At 43.1% G+C, this 20,929-nt stretch overlaps 1 protein-coding gene across 1 annotated transcript in view; it reads right to left on the bottom strand.

Annotated features, from left to right (window-relative positions):
* LOC121565204 (pleckstrin homology-like domain family B member 1) overlaps positions 1-20,929 on the bottom strand; it is a 126,942-nt gene that overhangs the window by 69,292 nt on the left and 36,721 nt on the right. The window contains exon 4 of the mRNA XM_045213544.1: positions 8,302-8,472. Within this exon, the coding sequence (XP_045069479.1) occupies positions 8,302-8,472 (171 nt within the window). The remainder of the gene's footprint in view (positions 1-8,301; positions 8,473-20,929) is intronic.

A 20,929-nucleotide genomic window follows, 5' to 3' on the forward strand; every position in this document is an offset into this window, starting at 1 on the left:
CTGCCACATCCGACGAGCGTCAGAGCCGGTGTAGTATGATTTAATCTTAGTCCTGTATTGACGCTTTGCCTGTTTGATGGTTCGTCGGAGGGCATAGCGGGATTTCCTATAAGCGTCCGGGTTAGAGTCCCGCTCATTGAAAGCGGCAGCTTTACCCTTTAGCTCAGTGCGGATGTTGCCTGTAATCCATGGCTTCTGGTTGGGGTATGTATGTACGGTCACTGTGGTAGATATGAGGTAAAACAGACTTAAGTTTCCCTCCATTAAAGTCCCCGGCCACTAGGAGTGCCACCTCTGGATGAGCGTTTTCCTGTTTGCTTATGGCCTTACACAGCTCATTGAGTGTGGTCTTAGTGCCAGCATCGGTTTGTGGTGGTAAATAAACAGCTACGAAAAATATAGATGAAAACTCTCTTGGTAAATAGTGTGGTCTACAGCTTCTCATGAGATACTCTAATGCAGGTGAGCAAAACCTAGAGACTTCGTTAATATTAGATTTCGTGCACCAACTGTTGTTTACAAATATATACAGACCGCCACCCGTTGTCTTACCGGAGGCAGCTGTTCTATCTTGCATATGCAGTGTATATCCTGCCAGCTGTATGTTATCCATGTCGTGGTTCAGCCACAACTCAGTGAAACATAAGATATTACCGTTTTTAATATCCCGTTGGTAGGATATCCGTGATCGTAGTTCGTCTATTTTGTTATCCAATGATTGTACGTTGGCTAATAAGACTGATGGTAGAGGCAGATTACCCACTTGCCGTCGGATCCTTACAAGGCACCCCGACCTACGTCCCCGATATCTCCATCTCTTTCTCATGCGAATGACGGGGATTTGGGCCTTGTCGGGTGTCTCAAGAAAATCCTTCACGTCCGACTCATTAAAGAAAATATTTCCGTACAGTACGAGGTCAGTAATCACTGTCCTGATATCCAGAAGCTCTTTTCGGTCATAAGAGACGGTGGCAGAAACATTATGTACAAAATAAGTTACAAATAACGCGAAAAAACACACACAATAGCACAATTGGTTAGGAGCCCGTAAAACAGCAGCCATCTCCTCCGCCGCCATTCTTTATATCATGTGGCATTTGACACCATCGATACTGATTTCCGGTTCCCTCTTCATATACTTTCATAATTGAGAAATCTATTCCATAATATGTATCCCAGATACAATATCCTGAAACTATCTGCCATCTCCTATGAGCGGCATAATGAGGTGTCAGGGGGTCTAGTAACAGATGTGCACTGTCCGCACTCTCTCCCTCACCTCCTTTTGCCAGAACAACATAAGACAATAAATACTCCTGCTGGTCAAGTCAGTGAAACAGATGGCTATGGGCTATTTCTCTATCCATGCTCTACGGATGTGGCCTCACAAACAGAGGAGTCCAGGTACAACCAAGCATGAGCAGGAGGCTCACCAAGCTGTAAAAAATTAGGGAATTTTAGGGCAGCCTGAAGCTTGTTTGCAGAGGGGGTGCACCTCGTGTCTCGCTACTTCCTATGCATACAATGGGGGTCAATGCAATGTGTCAGAAATGACAGAATTTTGGACGGGGGAGTTTTGTGAGAGCTTGGTAATATAAGAATAGATTGCATCTAGATTCTACACTGGGTTAACAGCATGCTTAGGTCACATCGACCAGGAATAGAAATGTAACAGTATACAGGCACCTGGTGACCATGCCAAAATGAAAAGGGACCACTGCCCTGTCATAGTGGAGGATTTGGCTAGAGATTTTATCCTTGTATATGTTTTGCTGTCTGTAAATTGAACTCACATGGATGAGGAAGTTCAGTGGGATAAACAATTATATTGCAAAAATATGATGTTGAGGTAAAAGTCATCTTAAAAGTTGATAAATGATAAAAACATATATATTTGTACAAACAAAACAATCACATATTTTGTGGGGGACCAGCGTCACATATTGCCATTATTCAATATTAATATAATAGGTCAATGTTATTTTACTGGTGCAATGGTGCAGGTATGTTATCTTTTTTACAATATCAATAAAGGAGATAATGTCTACTTTATAGACAATACTTTGTTTCATACATGCATGGTTCGAGATTAGGGTACAATGTATAATTTGAATGTTACAATGTTATACTTACTGTATAACGTCACCCATCTACTGTAGCGAATCTAGCGACTCGCTTTCGGTTTGGGGCCACAACTGGTGATTAAGCAATTGCTAAAAGTTGGCAGATACAATAAATTCACACAGCTGAAATACTCTATAGCATAGACATTACCTTTAATTTTGAAAAAAACACTTACTTTAAATCCAAATCTAAGTCCTCTTGCCCTCTGCTGTTAACCTCGCAGCTGCTCCTTTAAAAAGAGCCACGTGTTTTTCCTGAATGGCAAATTATTGTTGAAGCACAAGAGAGCGGCAATGCGGGCTTGTCCTGACTACTCCTTTGTTATGGTAATATTTGTCAGTATTATTCCACAGGCTACTCACATAGGCTACGTTATGTTTTCACAAAAAGCGCCGTCCACCTGCCTTCTAGTGCAGCCAGTAGAAAAGTTCGTTCATCCAACGTGTAGGCATACAATCCATTTCAGTGAAATATTTTGCGTTACAATTCCTTGTTGTCTATTGCGGCTTCCAACGCAGCCTCGCGCAATGTTCTATTTATCAGTCAGTCAGTATCGCAGTGGGCTACACGCGCATGATTGTTTTGGTCGAAGTTGAACAGCTGGCTCCGACACAGGCTCAAACTAATATCCACCCCAGAGAGAAAGAGAAAAAGGGTTGGTGTGGTGTGGTGTGGGGGTGGGCTCAGTGGGGTGGGGTGAGAGGAGCAGTAACCCTGAGTCAGAGCTTCTATGAGCATTCCCAAATCTGTGTTATCTGAATCAACCAGTGGCGGCTGGCCGATAGAGGGCGCTAGGGCGCCGCCCCCTTAAATAAAATTATTTAAAAAAATAAAAATAATAATAATAATAATAATAATAATAAAAACATCAGTATGTCAATATTTGTGTGTTTGAAATATGGAATGCACACAGTAATATGTGTAAGATATGATAGAAAATCATATTCGCAACCTTTCCTCTGCCTGTCAAACGCCCTCGTCAGCTCTGGGCGATACAGAAAGTGCCCCGAGGAGGCGGGTCTACGTAGCAGTTAAGCCAATTGCTAATTTAAGATATGAATGTATGACATAAAATGTAGCCAATCAGCGATCTTAAATCGAATCCAAGGAGGGCGATTATTTTATCGCCCCAAGCTCGCCCCTGATAAAATAAGGACCGGGCTCCAGTGGCGCCATTTTTACTAGACGACAATGGCGAGCGCAAACGTTACTCCTCCAAGACCCAACCCTAACTCGGTGAAATCTCTCCTCCAAGATCCGTTTGAGAGGAGAACTTTGTCAGAGAAAGTTCGGGTGAAAGAGCTGGGCCCAGATCAACCTGACCTCTCAATCAGACAGCAGGCTAGCGAGAAAGGGAAGCAGTATATGCGCGGCTTCTCCCGTAGCTGGTACACCAGGAAGGCTTGGCTAGCTGGGTGCACTGATGCTAATGCTTTATTTTGCTTTCCGTGCTTGCTTTTTAAAACGACGGGGTCAGATTCAGCATGGACAGGTACCGGAGTGAGGGATATGAAGCACCTGTCAGAGAAGGTAAAGAAACATGAGAACACCAGGGCACACATGGACAACTCTGTAAAGCTAGCTGTATTAGGAAGGGTGAACATTGCTACGCAGCTGGATGACGGCCACAGGATTGCGGTGAGGAAACACAATGAGGAGGTGGATAAAAACAGGCACATTCTATCCAAAATTATCGATTGTGTGAAGTTCTGTGGGGCTTTTGAGTTGGCCTTGCGTGGGCACGAGGAGACTGACTCTCGGACAACCCCGGCATTTTCCGGGGCTTAGTGGATTTTGTTGCCTCCCTCGACAGTGTGCTGGAGGAGCACCTGAAGACAGCTACCGTTTTTAAGGGCACGTCAAAGACGATACAGAACGAGCTGTTGGACTGTATGCTGTCAGTGCTTAAGGATTACATCCTGGAGGAAGTAAAGAGTGCTGATTTTATCGCCATTCAAGCTGACGAGACGACTGACGTTTCCACCCACTGCCAGTTGGTGCTTGTGATACGCTACATCGATGCTAAAAGTAACGTCCAAAGAGCGTTTTTTCGAGTTCATTTTGATCGAGAACGCAACCGCCGACACCATCGCTACAGCGCTGCTGGAGAGGCTCAGCACCATACTCTCACATGGACAAAGGGCCAAACTTATTGCCCAGGCTTACGACGGAGCAAGTGTGATGAGGGGAGCCACCGGCGGAGTGCAGCGTAAAATAGTGGATGTGTACGAAAATGCGCACTACGTCCACTGCTATGCACATCAGCTGAACCTCATCATGCAGCAGGCTACTTCACGCATCCCCAGGATCGGCACTTTCTTTTCCGACCTTGCAGGATTTTCTGCTTTCTTCTCCAGGTCTCCCAAGCGAACCACCGTGCTTGACGAAGTGGTTGCGCATAGACTCCCAGAGCCTCTACAACACGGTGGAACTTCCACAGTCGCGCTGTAAACACTGTGTACGAGTACAGGGATGACCTCCTAACGTGTTTCCAGACCATCAGAGACTCTGGGAACTTTGATGCCCCGACTGTCAGAGAGGCGGGGGGCTTTGTGAGGATGCTCGAAGACGAGGCTTTCTGTTTTTTCCTGGCACTGTTCCACAAGATCATGCCAAATGTGGACATGCTTTTCAGCCAGCTGCAGAAGAGGAACATCGACCCTGTCTTCATTAAAGCACTTGTCCAGAGGTTCACAGACAGCATGCTAACAATCAGGTAAATAACTATATTTACTATTGGCTGATAAAGATGTTGTTAGAAAGATGAATAGTTCACTTACAACAGTTTAAAAGCCTAAATGTGTCTGGTCATCAAAGTGAGTGATTATCATAGAGCCGTCACAATTATATTTGTTTTAGTATTTTTAAAGGAAAGAGAAGACACAATCAGACGTTGATAATAATGCAGGAAAGTACTACACAGTTTGTAATAATTATTCAGGTGTCCACCAGGTCAATTTCTAGAAGAGGCCTAGTTGTTATTGAAGATTAACTTTATTGCTAAGTGCACAGCAGAACAAAATGATGTTGCATCCCTCTCACAAATGTAATAGAAAAAGGCTTTAAAACGTAATAACATCAGTTAATTATGTACATCACAGGTTAAAAGCAGTTACTAGACATAGTTTGTGTGTATATACACACTATCTGTCTGTCTGTCTGTCTGTCTATATATATATATATATATATATATATATATATATATATATATATATATATATATATATATATATAAAAGTCACTGGTTGTGTGTTGAGGGGGAATTACAGTGAGTTAAGAAGTCTGATTGCAAGTTATCAAATTAAACTTTATTTTTTGGACCCAGGGCCTCAATTCCCTCTTTGTGTGGGGAAAGCGCATCTGACGAAGCAGCAACAGCCCATCAAGCGACGGAGGATGCTGGGACCAGGAGAACAACAGAGGTTGGCTATAGAGGTAAGTTGTGATGTAATTGTCAGTGTTTCCCCCTAGAACTTTTTTCAGGCCTGGTAGTATGTAGCCAAAACCCTGAACAATCAGCACCTTGGTAATCATATACTTGAGTTGGACATAGGCATGTGTCAGTCAGGATCACTTGCATCAAAATAGCTTAATTGCAAATTAAAGCTGATGATGTATCTTTTACAGGTATGTGATACCATCCTGAGTCATGCCAAAGAGAGGTTCTCCTTCACCCAGCACCTCATCAGCGCAACACTATTGCACGGAGAGTTGTTCCCACAACACAGTGTGAAGTTCCCCGATACAGCGCTTGAAACAACCGTGGAGGCGTACCCCATGTTGAACAAGGCCAAGCTCAAAACCGAACTGTCCCTCATCTATGAGAACAGTGAGTTCAAGGCTTGTAGTGGTGCAGTGCCCCTGTACCAGTTCTTCATGGAGAACAACCTTCAGAGCACTTTCACAGAGACTGCCAGCCTCCTCAAGATCCTCATCACCACACCCATGACAACTGCTGAGTCAGAAAGGTGCTTCTCTACACTGAAAAGGATCAAGACCTTCCTGAGAAACAGCATGACACAGGATCGCCTGAACGCTCTGGCCATGCTCTCCATGGAGAAGAAACTTGTCAGGGACATTCCTGACTTTAATCAAAGGGTCATTGAGAGGTTTGCCACTCAGAAGGACAGACGGGCAAAATTCCTGTACAAATAAGATGACAGACACACACACACAGAGCAGCTCTGGCCGCATGTTTCTTTGTATATAGTTGACCTTAGCATAAAAAATCCAGTTATATATGGTACTCTAGAAAGTCTTAATAGTGTCTTTGCTAATATTACTGTATATATGTTGTTTTGTATCAATTAATTGTTGCAGTTCTGGAGCACATTAACAATTAGTCACATTTAGTATGATCATAAAATACTGTATGCTATTCTTCCAGTCAAAGGTTTGAGTTCATCCACTTGATATCCATTTCTATATTATACATCCTTTTATACAGTGTAAGATTTCCTATAAACTTTATAATAATTTCATGTTATTGTCCACTTTCCACTCTGTTCTGACAGCATGCCTGTTGCGTTGCCTGTTTACTACCAATGGTGAAAAGTTCACTTTAAATGCAAATGAAAGGCTTGGGTTTGTGTAATATGTTTTTGTGTAAGAATGCCTCAACTTTTTAATATTGGCATTAAATAATTACTGAATGTTTCACTGAGCACTGCTGTCCTGCAGTTTGTGTTAAAATATATCGCGATGGTTACAGGAAAAAAAAAGTATGGCACAGCCCCACCGAGAATATTTTTCACCAGCCGCCACTGCTTTCTGTTTATGATATTTAATTCTGGGGAAGGGTTCAATTGATTTGTAGTTCACATTTTAATATCATACACTCAGCTTTAAACAAAGCCCTCGATATATCTCTTACTCTCTTCACAGGACCACTGCTCAGAGAAAAATGTATACTGTACCTTCTGAGATGAAAATTAAATATCAACACAATTTTCAAGTCTGGATTCAGTCTATTCTTTTCAATAGCTTACCACTCACCCAGAAAAACCAAGGAATTTCTGCATCTTGAATGACAGTAGCAATGCCGACTTTTCACTGATGCTTGTTACATAATATGACCGCCACAGTGTCAAAGGTATTGACTATCAACTAACTCATCTCTACATATTATTACACAGATCTTGAGTCAGCACAATAAATGACACCACCTTGGTCTTGATTTATTTGTAAAAAAATATATACATATATATATATATATATCCATGATTCCCTCCCCAAAAAATATTTGACCTTTCACCCCCAGGGGTAAAAGGGGATCTGTTGGGGTAAGAGGGGTGGAATAAAAATGGTAATGTCCCTGCTCGGATTTACAAGAAAATCCAGGTTGGGGCATGCCAGGAGACAGACAGTGTCATCATTAGTCTCCAACTGTTAGCTCTCTGGTTACTGTCAAAAATTATTATATTAAAAATTATTATATTAATTTTATTAAATAATTATATATAAAAAAAAATTGTGAGTTAGTTTATGACTGGCAAATTTCTGTGATTCTATGGAGCCAAGAAGCCGTTGAGATACTGTAAGTACTATGACTAATGTCTCAGATACTCTTCCAGGGAGAGGGGCCTGTTGCTTTATTTTCTGTTTGTCTTGTAGCATAAATGCAGACATCCTGGTGAAAGAATGTGATGTATTGAAAATCAATAGGTTTCCATCCAGCCATGTTGTAATATTGCAGTGTGCCTGAGATCACAGTCAAGTTTACTGTGGTAACAAATAATTTACTACAGTCCCACAGGAACGCATGGTTATTCCTCGATCGATGTGTTTAGAAAAAGCACACATTGGCATTTACTGAATGGATTTCTTGACACTAATACTCCCATCTTAATCGATTTGGGGTTTGTAAGTGCTGGTTACACAGTTAGCAAATAGGCATCGATCTTTGGCTTTAAATGTATACATGTGCATAGGTTAGTCCAGGATTGTAGTTGAGTTCCTCTCAATGACCAAAGCAATAACACAAAAACTGTTCAATTGCATGTTTAAAAAAAAATCAAATCAGCTTTATACAGTATATGCATCTGTTGCTGTACGTCATTATTCTATGTTGAATGTGATACTATAATAGACCACAATAAGAGTTATAGGTATGCAGAGACAGACTCCTTGCCATTGAGGTTCATTTCCATAAGTCAGTTTGTTTGTAAGGAGCCATACCTTGTGACAGGCGGACCGGTTTGGTGACAGGAAGCCCGTCTATGGCACACTGGTTCCCACAGGGGTGGAGAGTGATGATCCCTGCCCTGTTCTCTATGTAGCAGTGCTGGGCGGCAACTCCTGGGCCCTGGATGCTGATGTCCATCGCCCCATGGCCCAACGTGGTCCTGCCTGTAGGAGCAATACCCAGAAGAGTATGAGCAAAAGATGGACACTGTAACTGAGGGATTCTAGCCTGGTGGTAGCCTGATCTGTCCGTACAATAAAAGAGACGGCTAAAGAAGCAATAAAATATTTGACTACCAGGCTAGAATGATCCCTCAATGTTCATAGAAGCAGTCTCTTATCAAACTATGTTGCCAATAGAAGAATGTGGCTGTATGTTGACTGTGGCTGTTAGTGGTGATAAATTTACTTTCGACTACAGTGTTTTACTTACTGTGTACAACGTCCATGTTGTTACTGTATAATGACAAAGTTACCTATTTATTAAGTGACAGAATAACTTAGAAGAGAAGTGAAACCCTCAAAATAAGTGAATGATAACGTAATGTTGTTTCATTCTGATATAATCCGTTGGACAAGTCTTTGTAACTCATGGAGGGAGTCAATGTCATATCCAGCAGTAATGCATTAAATTAGGCAGACACGCTAAACAACAGAAATGCTTTGTTACTAAATCACATTCCACCCTTCACAACCCCCTCCCTCCACCCAACACTGGCCCTGTCCAGCCTCATCTCTACTGGGGCTCCAGATAAAAGGAGAAAACCCCTTGGAATGTCACATCACAGTGCAACACACATTCTCATCCTCTCTCCCCCCTGGACCAAGGCTGCCTCCCAAATAGCACCTTATTCCCTATAAAGTGCACTACTTTTGACCAAGGCCCATAGGGGATAAGCTGCCATTATACAGCGCATAGGGTATCATTTGGGATGCGGCCTTCTCAGTGCATTCCATACCCAACTCCCCGCAGAACTCCAGACAGACAGAGAGGGGCTTGGAGAAAGGAATTCCCCAGATGAATGGTTAGCAGTGGTGGACAGTGCAGGAGGTGGGGAGAGTGTAGTAAAGGGGTGTTAGGAGGGGTGGTGGTGGGGGTTGAGGCCAGGGCCAAATTGTGGTGTAGATATTGGGGGGGACGAATAGTAGACAGATATATATATTTTTAAAACATTTCCTGCAATTCTACACAGTTTGACATGACTTGTTATGCCTCTCTTGGGTATTTTGAGAGGTATATGGAGGGGTATTTTGAGGGGTATATGGATGGGTATTTTGAATACACAGTATAAGTGGAAAGATAATTGAAAGGCCTCCCCCCAATTTTTTTTGGGTGAAACAGATTTGTTTGAGGAAAACAGCTAACCTGCATTTCAACCAATTTTGCGACGGGTCAGAGAGGAAAATGTGAAGTTTTATAATGCTATTCTACACATTTTTCCATGAGGCTGAGAGAACATTTTGCAGTTTTAAAGTAACTGTGTGACTACCGAATGAGCACGGGCGACTTATTATGCACCGGGTCCATTGTTAGCAAGGTTCCGTCGGCCCCATAGTGACGAATGACATTGTTTTGATAGAAACGATCTCTAGGTGGCTATGTTAGTGTCAACGATGGGTAGCTACGCTAGTTGTTATTGAAAACTGTTTGTCAACAATCAGGAAATAACTAGCTACTTCCGGGATGGGGGCGAAGGACAACTGTGTACCGGTGTCCTAGCTAGCTAGCTAGCTATTTCCCTCGTCGTAACGTTAACAGAAGTCCAAACTCTTGCGGTAGCTACCCATAGAAGATGCAAACGTAGCCACGTACTCGTCACTATGGGGCCGACGGAACCTTGCAACAATGGACCCCGTGCATATTGGTTAGCCCCTGCTCATTGGGTAGCCACAACTGGCCAGTGAAAATCTCACTTTTAAAAGTTAATATTCTGTTAACTCATATCCAAATAATGTTGTTGACTCGTCCTATACTCGTATTTGTGGCCAAAGCATATATTGGAGAAAAAACACTTAAAAAACCCCACCTCAAACTTTTATCTCAAACAGACCATTTAAAAATGCTTGCTATTTCATCATAGAAGATGCCATCCTCCAGAGGAGGATGAACTGGCCAATCAGCTGTCATTTTTTTTCTGTTATTGGGGAACGCCCACACCATTCCAACACAGAAAAGCTGCTTTTTAACATAATTAATTACAATTTTTCGGAAGTAAAACTATTTCACTTAATTAGAGGTCATATTTCATAGAAATCTGGAAACACTGGACAGTTACTTTAAAGTTCGACTTTGGGCAAAAACGCAAAAATAACAGCTTTAAACTGAACAAATGATAAATGCACCATCATACCAGGTAATTTAATGCTATTTTTTTTTAAATAATGGATGAATAAGATATTTGGCAACAAAAGTGCCATTTAGTTGTTTTATTTTTTTATTTTTTATTTTTGTTTGTTTGTTTTTTTAGGGGGTAGATCAGCTTTAATATTGCAGATAGATTGTAACTTCCATCAATGTAATTGTCTGCATCACTTTCAATCCCCAATATATATTTTTTCGAATATACAGTGGGGAAAAAAAGTATTTAGTCAGCCACCAATTGTGCAAGTTCTCCCACTTAAAAAGATGAGAGAGGCCTGTAATTTTCATCATAGGTACACGTCAACTATGACAGACAAAATGAGAAAAAAAAAAATCCAGAAAATCACATTGTAGGATTTTTTATGAATTAATTTGCAAATTATGGTGGAAAAAAAGTATTTGGTCAATAACAAAAGTTTCTCAATACTTTGTTATATACCCTTTGTTGGCAATGACACAGGTCAAACGTTTTCTGTAAGTCTTTACAAGGTTTTCAACACACTGTTGATGGTATTTTGGCCCATTCCTCCATGCAGATCTCCTCTATAGCAGTGATGTTTTGGGGCTGTCGCTGGGCAACACGGACTTTCAACTCCCTCCAAAGATTTTCTATGGGGTTGAGATCTGGAGACTGGCTAGGTCACTCCAGGACCTTGAAATGATTCTTACGAAGCCACTCCTTCGTTGCCCGGGCGGTGTGTTTGGGATCATTGTCATGCTGAAAGACCCAGCCCCGTTTCATCTTCAATGCCCTTGCTGATGGAAGGAGGTTTTCACTCAAAATTTCACGATACATGGCCCCATTCATTCTTTCCTTTACACGGATCAGTCGTCCTGGTCCCTTTGCAGAAAAACAGCCCCAAAGCATGATGTTTACACCCCCATGCTTCACAGTAGGTATGGTGTTCTTTGGATGCAACTCAGCATTCTTTGTCCTCCAAACACGACGAGTTGAGTTTTTACCAAAAAGTTATATTTTGGTTTCATCTGACCATATGACATTCTCCCAATCCTCTTCTGGATCATCCAAATGCACTCTAGCAAACTTCAGACGGGCCTGGACATGTACTGGCTTAAGCAGGGGGACACGTCTGGCACTGCAGGATTTGAGTCCCTGGCGGCGTAGTGTGTTACTGATGGTAGGCTTTGTTACTTTGGTCCCAGCTCTCTGCAGGTCATTCACTAGGTCCCCCCGTGTGGTTCTGGGATTTTTGCTCACCGTTCTTGTGATCATTTTGACCCCACGGGGTGAGATCTTGCGTGGAGCCCCAGATCGAGGGGAGATTATCAGTGGTCTTGTATGTCTTCCATTTCCTAATAATTGCTCCCACAGTTGATTTCTTCAAACCAAGCTGCTTACCTATTGCAGATTCAGTCTTCCCAGCCTGGTGCAGGTCTACAATTTTGTTTCTGGTGTCCTTTGACAGCTCTTTGGTCTTGGCCATAGTGGAGTTTGGAGTGTGACTGTTTGAGGTTGTGGACAGGTGTCTTTTATACTGATAACAAGTTCAAACAGGTGCCATTAATACAGGTAATGAGTGGAGGACAGAAGAGCCTCTTAAAGAAGAAGTTACAGGTCTGTGAGAGCCAGAAATCTTGCTTGTTTGTAGGTGACCAAATACTTATTTTCCACCATAATTTGCAAATAAATTCATTAAAAATCCTACAATGTGATTTTCTGGATTTTTTTTTCTAAATTTGTCTGTCATAGTTGACGTGTACCTATGATGAAAATTACAGGCCTCTGTCATCTTTTTAAGTGGGAGAACTTGTACAATTGGTGGCTGACTAAATACTTTTTTTCCCCACTGTATATATATATATACAGTGGGACATTTTTTTATTTAGTCAGCCACCAATTGTGCAAGTTCTCCCACTTAAAAAGATGAGAGAGGCCTGTAATTTTCATCATAAGTACACGTCAACTATGACAGACAGATTTTTAATGAAGTTATTTGCAAATTATGGTGGAAAATAAGTAGGACAGATTTCCACCGGTCTAATTTTTTTACATTTACATTTTAGTCATTTAGCAGACGCTCTTATCCAGAGCGACTTACAGTTAGTGAATACATTTTTTTTTTTATATATACTGGCCCCCCGTGGGAATCGAACCCACAACCCTGGCGTTGCAAACGCCATGCTCTATCAACTGAGCTACATCCCTGCCTGCCATTCCCTCCCCTACCCTGGACAACGCTGGGCCAATTGTGCGCCGCCCATGAGTCTCCCGGTCGCGGCCGGCTGCGACAGAGCCTGGATTCGAACCAGGATCTCTAGTGGCACAGTTAGCACTGCGATGCAGTGCCTTAGACCACTGCGCCACTCCATTGCTCGTGTTTCTTGGCCCAAGCAAGTCTCTTCTTATTATTGGTGTCCTTTAGTAGTGGTTTCTTTGCAGCAATTAGACCATGAAGGCCTGATTCACACAGTCTCCTCTGAACAGTTGATGTTGAGATGTGTCTGTTACTTGATCTCTGTGAAGCATTTATTTGGGCTGCAATTTCTGAGGCTGGTAACTCTAATGAACTTATCCTCTGCAGCAGTGGTAACTCTGGGTCATTAGAGCCAGTTTCATCATAGCGCTTGATGGTTTTTGAGACTGCACTTGAAAAAACTTTCAAAGTTCTTGACTTTTTCCAGACTGACTGCCCTTCATGTCTTAAAGTAATGATGGACTGTCATTTCGCTTTGCTTATTTGAGCTGTTCTTGCCATAATATGGACTTGTTCTTTTACCAAATAGGGCTATCTTCTGTATACCACCCCTACCTTGTCACAACACAACTGATTGGCTCAAACGCATTAAGAAGGAAATAAATTCCACAAATTCACTTTTAACAAGGCACACCTGTTAATTGAAATGCATTCCAGGTGACTACCTCATGAAGCTGGTTGAGAGAATGCCAAGAGTGTGCAAAGCTGTCATCAAAGCAAAGGGTGGCTACTTTGAAGAATCTCTTTTGTGACGACTGTCTGCCGTATTCTCTCTCTTTGCTCTTGTTTCCTTATTAGGATGCCGGTGGGCGGAGTTGGGAGGGTCGTCAGCTACATGGGAAACACCTGGGCCCGGGTGTGTCCCAGGATAAATGGACCTCTTCTACATTCATTGGGGAGACTTTCTCTATGCAGACTCCTTGATAGATTTTTGTTGTGGTAGTTTTGTGGTTTTTGGTTGTTTGCGTTGGCACCTTTCAACACCTTGCATTATTACATTTATGCATGCATAACACTCACTTACACTACTGATTACACACACCATTGTTAAGTATATTTAGTTTACTTTAGTTAATAAATATATATTTTGGTATTCCTTGTCTCCACGGTGTCTCCCTTTTTGTTACGAACTTGAGCCGATTCGTGACAAGTGGGGGCTCGTCCGGGATCTTGAACGTGTTGTATTAGGAAGAAAACGTGGAGTTAATGTCAAATTCTGTAGGGGCTTTGTTTGTAAATTTTGTTAGTTTGTTTGAGTTTGATAGGCCCAGTATTGGTTGCCTTTGGTTTTTTGGGTTGTGTACTGTGTTGGAGAGAGACATTGGTTAGTTCCCAGGCCCTGCCCAGCCTGGAAACTCTTGCTCTACTCGTTGTTGGGACATCGGTCTGAGGAGGTGAGTACAATCGGCTATGTACCTCAGTGGGAGATTTGGATAGGGTAGTGACATTTGCTACCCGGAGCTATAGCCTTTTCCCCTGATAGGCTTAGTGACGTGTTTTGTTTTGGAATACGTTGGGCATGGTTAAATGTTTGTTATTTTTGTGTGGTGTCTGTGGACTGAGCAGTTGTCTCGGGGGCACATCCGTGGCTTAGTGGAATCTACCAGCGTGCTGGGGGGTTTAATTCCTTGCCAGCGGGCTACAGTGCGTAATTACCCACCGCGAATCCGCACGAAGACTAGGGTTGAGTTATTGTAGGTTATGGGGAACTCCATATCCCATCTCTCTTCTGTGGTGCTCGGTGTGATTGTCATTTCTCTTGTTGTGTCTGGTGTGCTCAGCAGAGGGGTTGAGCAAGATTATTATATATATATATATATATATACAGTGGGGAGAACAAGTATTTGATACACTGCCGATTTTGCAGGTTTTCCTACTTACAAAGCATGTAGAGGTCTGTAATTTTTATCATAGATACACTTCAACTGTGAGAGACGGAATCTAAAACAAAAATCCAGAAAATTACATTGTATGATTTTTAAGTAATTAATTTGCATTTTATTGCATGACATAAGTATTTGATCACCTACCAACCAGTAAGAATTCCGGCTCTCACAGACCTGTTAGTTTTTCTTTAAGAAGCCCTCCTGTTCTCCACTCATTACCTGTATTAACTGCACCTGTTTGAACTTGTTACCTGTATAAAAGACACCTGTCCACACACTCAATCAAACAGACTCCAACCTCTCCACAATGGCCAAGACCAGAGAGCTGTGTAAGGACATCAGGGATAAAATTGTAGACCTGCACAAGGCTGGGATGGGCTACAGGACAATAGGCAAGCAGCTTGGTGAGAAGGCAACAACTGTTGGCGCAATTATTAGAAAATGGAAGAAGTTCAAGATGACGGTCAATCACCCTCGGTCTGGGGCTCCATGCAAGATCTCACCTCGTGGGGCATCAATGATCATGAGGAAGGTGAGGGATCAGCCCAGAACTACACGGCAGGACCTGGTCAATGACCTGAAGAGAGCTGGGACCACAGTCTCAAAGAAAACCATTAGTAACACACTACGCCATCATGGATTAAAATCCTGCAGCGCACGCAAGGTCCCCCTGCTCAAGCCAGCGCATGTCCAGGCCAGTCTGAAGTTTGCCAATGACCATCTGGATGATCCAGAGGAGGAATGGGAGAAGGTCATGTGGTCTGATGAGACAAAAATAGAGCTTTTTGGTCTAAACTCCACTCGGCGTGTTTGGAGGAAGAAGAAGGATGAGTACAACCCCAAGAACACCATCCCAACCGTGAAGCATGGAGGTGAAAACATAATTCTTTGGGGATGCTTTTCTGCAAAGGGGACAGGACGACTGCACCGTATTGAGGGGAGGATGGATGGGGCCATGTATTGCGAGATCTTGGCCAACAACCTCCTTCCCTCAGTAAGAGCATTGAAGATGGGTCGTGGCTGGGTCTTCCAGCATGACAACGACCCGAAACACACAGCCAGGGCAACTAAGGAGTGGCTCCGTAAGAAGCATCTCAAGGTCCTGTAGTGGCGTAGCCAGTCTCCAGACCTGAACCCAATAGAAAATCTTTGGAGGGAGCTGAAAGTCCGTATTGCCCAGCGACAGCCCCGAAACCTGAAGGATCTGGAGAAGGTCTGTATGGAGGAGTGGGCCCAAATCCCTGCTGCAGTGTGTGCAAACCTGGTCAAGACCTACAGGAAACGTATGATCTCTGTAATTGCAAACAAAGGTTTCTGTACCAAATATTAAGTTCTGTTTTTCTGATGTATCAAATACTTATGTCATGCAATAAAATGCAAATTAATTACTTAAAAATCATACAATGTGATTTTCTGGATTTTTGGATTCCGTCTCTCATAGTTGAAGTGTACCTATGATAAAAATTACAGACCTCTACATGCTTTGTAAGTAGGAAAACCTGCAAAATCGCCAGTGTATCAAATACTTGTTCTCCTCACTGTATATTATTTTTTTTTTATTCTGATTATGGCGTCTAATGTAGACGACTTTATTCGCTTTCCATCAGTGGAACTGTTAGAATTATGTAGTAAAGAACAGCTGTTGAAGGTTGCTGAACACTACAAGGTTGAAATTAGTGAGAAACGTCAAAAAAATTATATTAGGTTAATATTGAAGGCCAATTTGATGGAGAGTGGTATTCTTGAAGTTACCACTGGAGCAGCCTCTGCTGAGGACTCGTCGTCTCCCCGATATGTTACAGTGGCCGCTCCATCGGTTAGTCATAGTAATCTTCTTTTTGAACAGCAGAAAGAACTGCTTCTGTTACAGCTAGAGCATGAACAAAATGGACAAAAAGCTAAAATGGAGCATGAACAAGCTAAAATGGAGCATGAACAAGCTAAAATGGAGCATGAACAAGCTAAAATGGAGCATGAAGAAGCTAAAATGGAGCATGATCGTGTAAAATATGAAAAGGAATTGGAATTTAAACAGGATATGGAGCATGCTAAAATCAAGCTGCAACAAGAGCGACTAGAGTTGGTTAGGGAAGGAAAGCTCTCAGGGGAGAGATTGCTCTGGGAAGGTGATCCAGAGTTACCTAGGGGTCGTTGCTCTTTTGGTCGTAACCCAGACACATTTGATATTGTTGGGAACTTACGGTTGTTGCCTCAGTTTAATGAAAAGGACCCTGAGACATTATTTTCGTTGTTTGAGCGAGTTGCTGATGCTAGGAGTTGGCCTGATTCTGATCGCACTTTGATGTTGCAGTGTTTGCTGACTGGTAAAGCGCAATAAGCATATTCAGCTCTTAGTGTAGCCGACAGTGTTAGTTATGATAAGGTTAAAACGGCTGTGTTACAGAGTTACGAATTGGTCCCTGAGGCTTACCGCCAATGATTTAGAACTTTAAAAAGGGATGATCAGCAGACTCATGTTGAGTTTGCGCGAATATTATCTTCACAGTTTAATCGCTGGTGTTCCGCCTCTGCAGTTATGACTTTCCAAGGGCTGTGTGATCTGATTATGTTAGAGTAATTTAAGGACACAATCCCTGATCGTATAGCGACGTACATTAACTAATGAAAAATAAAGACTGTTGCTGAAGCTGCGGTTTTGGCAGATGAATATGTGTTGACTCACAAAAACGTTTTTGCAGAACCCCGTATTCGGAGTGAGTGGGGGCGTTTGCAGAGATTTGGGCCTCGCTCGCCGAGATACTTCGGTTCCCGGGCAGAGTTTCATTCAACTAGGGTTGAGCCCGATTCCCGTGGTAAAACTGACTTTGGTCAAGAGTGTCACTACTGTCAAGAATTAGGTCATTGGAAAAATTTATGTCCGGTTCTTAGGTCTAGGGGTAAATTCAGTACAGGTGCTTATGTTAAATCTAAGCCTACGGCGTTAGCTGCGCCTGTTCCACATCAGTTCACTCCTGACACATTGTGTCATTTAAAAAATATATATATTTCACCTTTATTTAACCAGGTAAACCAGTTGAGAACAAGTTCTCATTTACAACTGCGACCTGGCCAAGATAAAGCAAAGCAGTGCGATTAAAAACAACAACACAGAGTTACATATGGGGTAAAACAAAACAAAGTCAAAAATACAACAGAAATACATATATATACAGTGTGTGCAAATGTAGCAAGTTATGGAGGTAAGGCAATAAAATAGGCTATGGTGCAAAATAATTACAATTAGTATTAACACTGGAATGATAGATGTGCAAGAGATGATGTGCAAATAGAGATACTGGGGTACAAATGAGCAAAATAAATAACAATATAGGGATGAGGTAGTTGGGCGGGCTAATTTCAGATGGGCTGTGTACAGGTGCAGTGATCGGTAAGGTGATCTGACAACTGATGCTTAAAGTTAGTGAGGGAGATAAGTGTCTCCAGCTTCAGAGATTTTTGCAATTTGTTCCAGTCATTGGCAGCAGAGAACTGGAAGGAATTGCGGCCAAAGGAGGTGTTGGCTTTGGGGATGACCAGTGAGATATACCTGCTGGAGCGCAGACTACGGGTGGGTGTTGCTATGGTGATCAATGAGCTAAGATAAGGCGGGGATTAACCTAGCAGTGATTTATAGATGGCCTGGAGCCAGTGGGTTTGGCGACGAATATGTAGTGAGGACCAGCCAACAAGAGCGTACAGGTCACAGTGGTGGGTATTATATGGGGCTTTGGAGACAAAACGGATGGCACTGTGATAGACTACATCCAATTTGCTGAGTAGAGTGTTGGAGGCTATTTTGTAAATGACATCGCCGAAGTCAAGGATCGGTAGGATAGTCAGTTTTACGAGGGCATGTTTGGCAGCATGAGTGAAGGAGGCTTTGTTGCGAAATAGGAAGCCGATTCTAGATTTAACTTTGGATTGGAGATTCTTAATGTGAGTCTGGAAGGAGAGTTTACAGTCTAACCAGACACCTAGATATTTGTAGTTGTCCGCATACTCTAGGTCAGACCCGTCGAGAGTAGTGATTCTAGTCGGGTGGGCGGGTGCAAGCAGCGTTCGGTTGAAGAGCATGCATTTAGTTTTACTAGTGTTTAAGAGCAGTTGGAGGCTACTGAAGGAGTGTTGTATGGAATTGAAGCTCGTTTGGAGGTTTGTTAACACAGTGTCCAATGAAGGGCCAGATGTATACAAAATGGTGTCATCTGCGTAGAGGTGGATCTGAGAGTCACCAGCAGCAAGAGCGACGTCATTGATATACACAGAGAAAAGAGTCGGCCCAAGAATTGAACCCTGTGGCACCCCCATAGAGACTGCCATAGGTCCAGACAACAGGCCCTCCGATTTGACACATTGAACTCTATCTGAGAAGTAGTTGGTGAACCAGGCGAGGCAGTCATTTGAGAAACCAAGGCTATTTAGTCTGCCAATAAGAATGCGGTGGTTGACAGAGTCGAAAGCCTTGGCCAGGTCAATGAAAACGGCTGCACAGTACTGTCTATTATCGATCGCGGTTATAATATCGTTTAGGACCTTGAGTGTGGCTGAAGTGCACCCATGACAAGCTCGGAAACCGGATTGCATAGCGGAGAAGGTACGGTGGGATTCGAAATGGTCGGTGATCTGTTTGTTGACTTGGCTTTCAAAAACTTTTGAAAGGCAGGGCAGGATGGATATGGGTCTGTAACAGTTTGGATCTAGAGTGTCACCCCCTTTGAAGAGGGGGGATGACCGCGGCAGCTTTCCAATCTCTGGGGATCTCAGACGTTACGAAAGAGAGGTTGAACAGGCTATTAATAGGGGTTGCGACAATTTTTGGCTAGTTTTAGAAAGAAAGGGTCCAGATTGTCTAGCCCAGATGATTTGTAGGGGTCCAGATTTTGCAGCTCTTTTAGAACATCAGCTGTCTGGATTTGTGTGAAGGAGAAGCGGGGGGCATGGGCAAGTTGCAGCGGAGGGTGCAGAGCTGGTGGCCGGGGTAGTGGTAGCCAGGTGGAAAGCATGGCCAGCCGTAGCAAAATGCTTGTTGAAATTCTCGATTATTGTAGATTTATCGGTGGTGATAGTGTTTCCTAGCCTCAGTGCAGTGGGCAGCTGGGAGGAAGTGCTCTTATTTTCCATGGACTTTACAGTGTCCCAAAACTTTTTGGAGTTAGTGCTACAGGATGCAAATTTCTGTTTGAAAAAGTTAGCCTTTGCTTTCCTAACTGCTTGTGTATATTGGTTCCTAACTTCCCTGAAAAGTTGCATATCGTGGGGGCTATTTGATGCTAATGCAGTACGCCACAGGATGTTTTTGTGCTGGTCAAAGGCAGTCAAGTCTGAGGAGAACCAGGGGCTATATCTGTTCTTAGTTCTGTATTTTTTGAATGGGGCATGTCTATTTAAGATTGAGAGGAAAATACTTTTAAAGAACAACCAGGCATCCTCTACTGACGGAATGAGATCTATATCCATTCAGGATACCTGGGCCAGGTCAATTAGGAAGGCCTGCTCGCTGAAGTGTTTTTGGGAGCGTTTGACAGTGATGAGGGGTGGTCGTTTGACCGCGGACCCGTTACGGACGCAGGCAATAAGGCAGTGATCGCTGAGATCCTGTGTCACGGTTCAGACAGACGACAAGAGGACCACAATTGCGTCACACCAGAAAGTTTATTTAAACTTAAGGGGAAAGGGATGTAGGGAGTGAGTGAAGGCTCCAGGGGTTATCCCATCCGATGTGCTGGGTCTGTGCCTCCCCCCAGTGGCAGCGATGCGTCCGATGACGCCGGTGGTTGGTGGTCCAGAAGTCCTGGGGGGGGGGAGGAAACACAGACACAACGGGGCGGAATGAAACCAGGCAGCAGTACAGTTCAAGGGAAATCCAAAACACGTAGTAGCAAGGCAGAAGGCTGGTCAGAGTTACCGGGATTGAAGAGTAGTCAGGAGTCGTAATGGCAGAAGCAGGTCTGGATCTCCTGAGGCAGAAGAGTATCCAAAAACCAGGCAGGTCCGGGGTCACAAAACCAGGGTGAGCCAGAAGCGCGAGCAAACAGGTTCCGGGTGTGAGCTTTGCAGACGATCTGACACCGGAGAGCTGAAAGACAGGGCCTTAAATACTGGGAGAGGTTAGTGGGTAATGCAGCGCAGCTGGCAGAGTAATTAGAGCCGAGCAGAGC

This window comes from Coregonus clupeaformis, chromosome 5 (assembly GCF_020615455.1).
Source record: "Coregonus clupeaformis isolate EN_2021a chromosome 5, ASM2061545v1, whole genome shotgun sequence".
Lineage (NCBI taxonomy): Eukaryota > Metazoa > Chordata > Actinopteri > Salmoniformes > Salmonidae > Coregonus > Coregonus clupeaformis.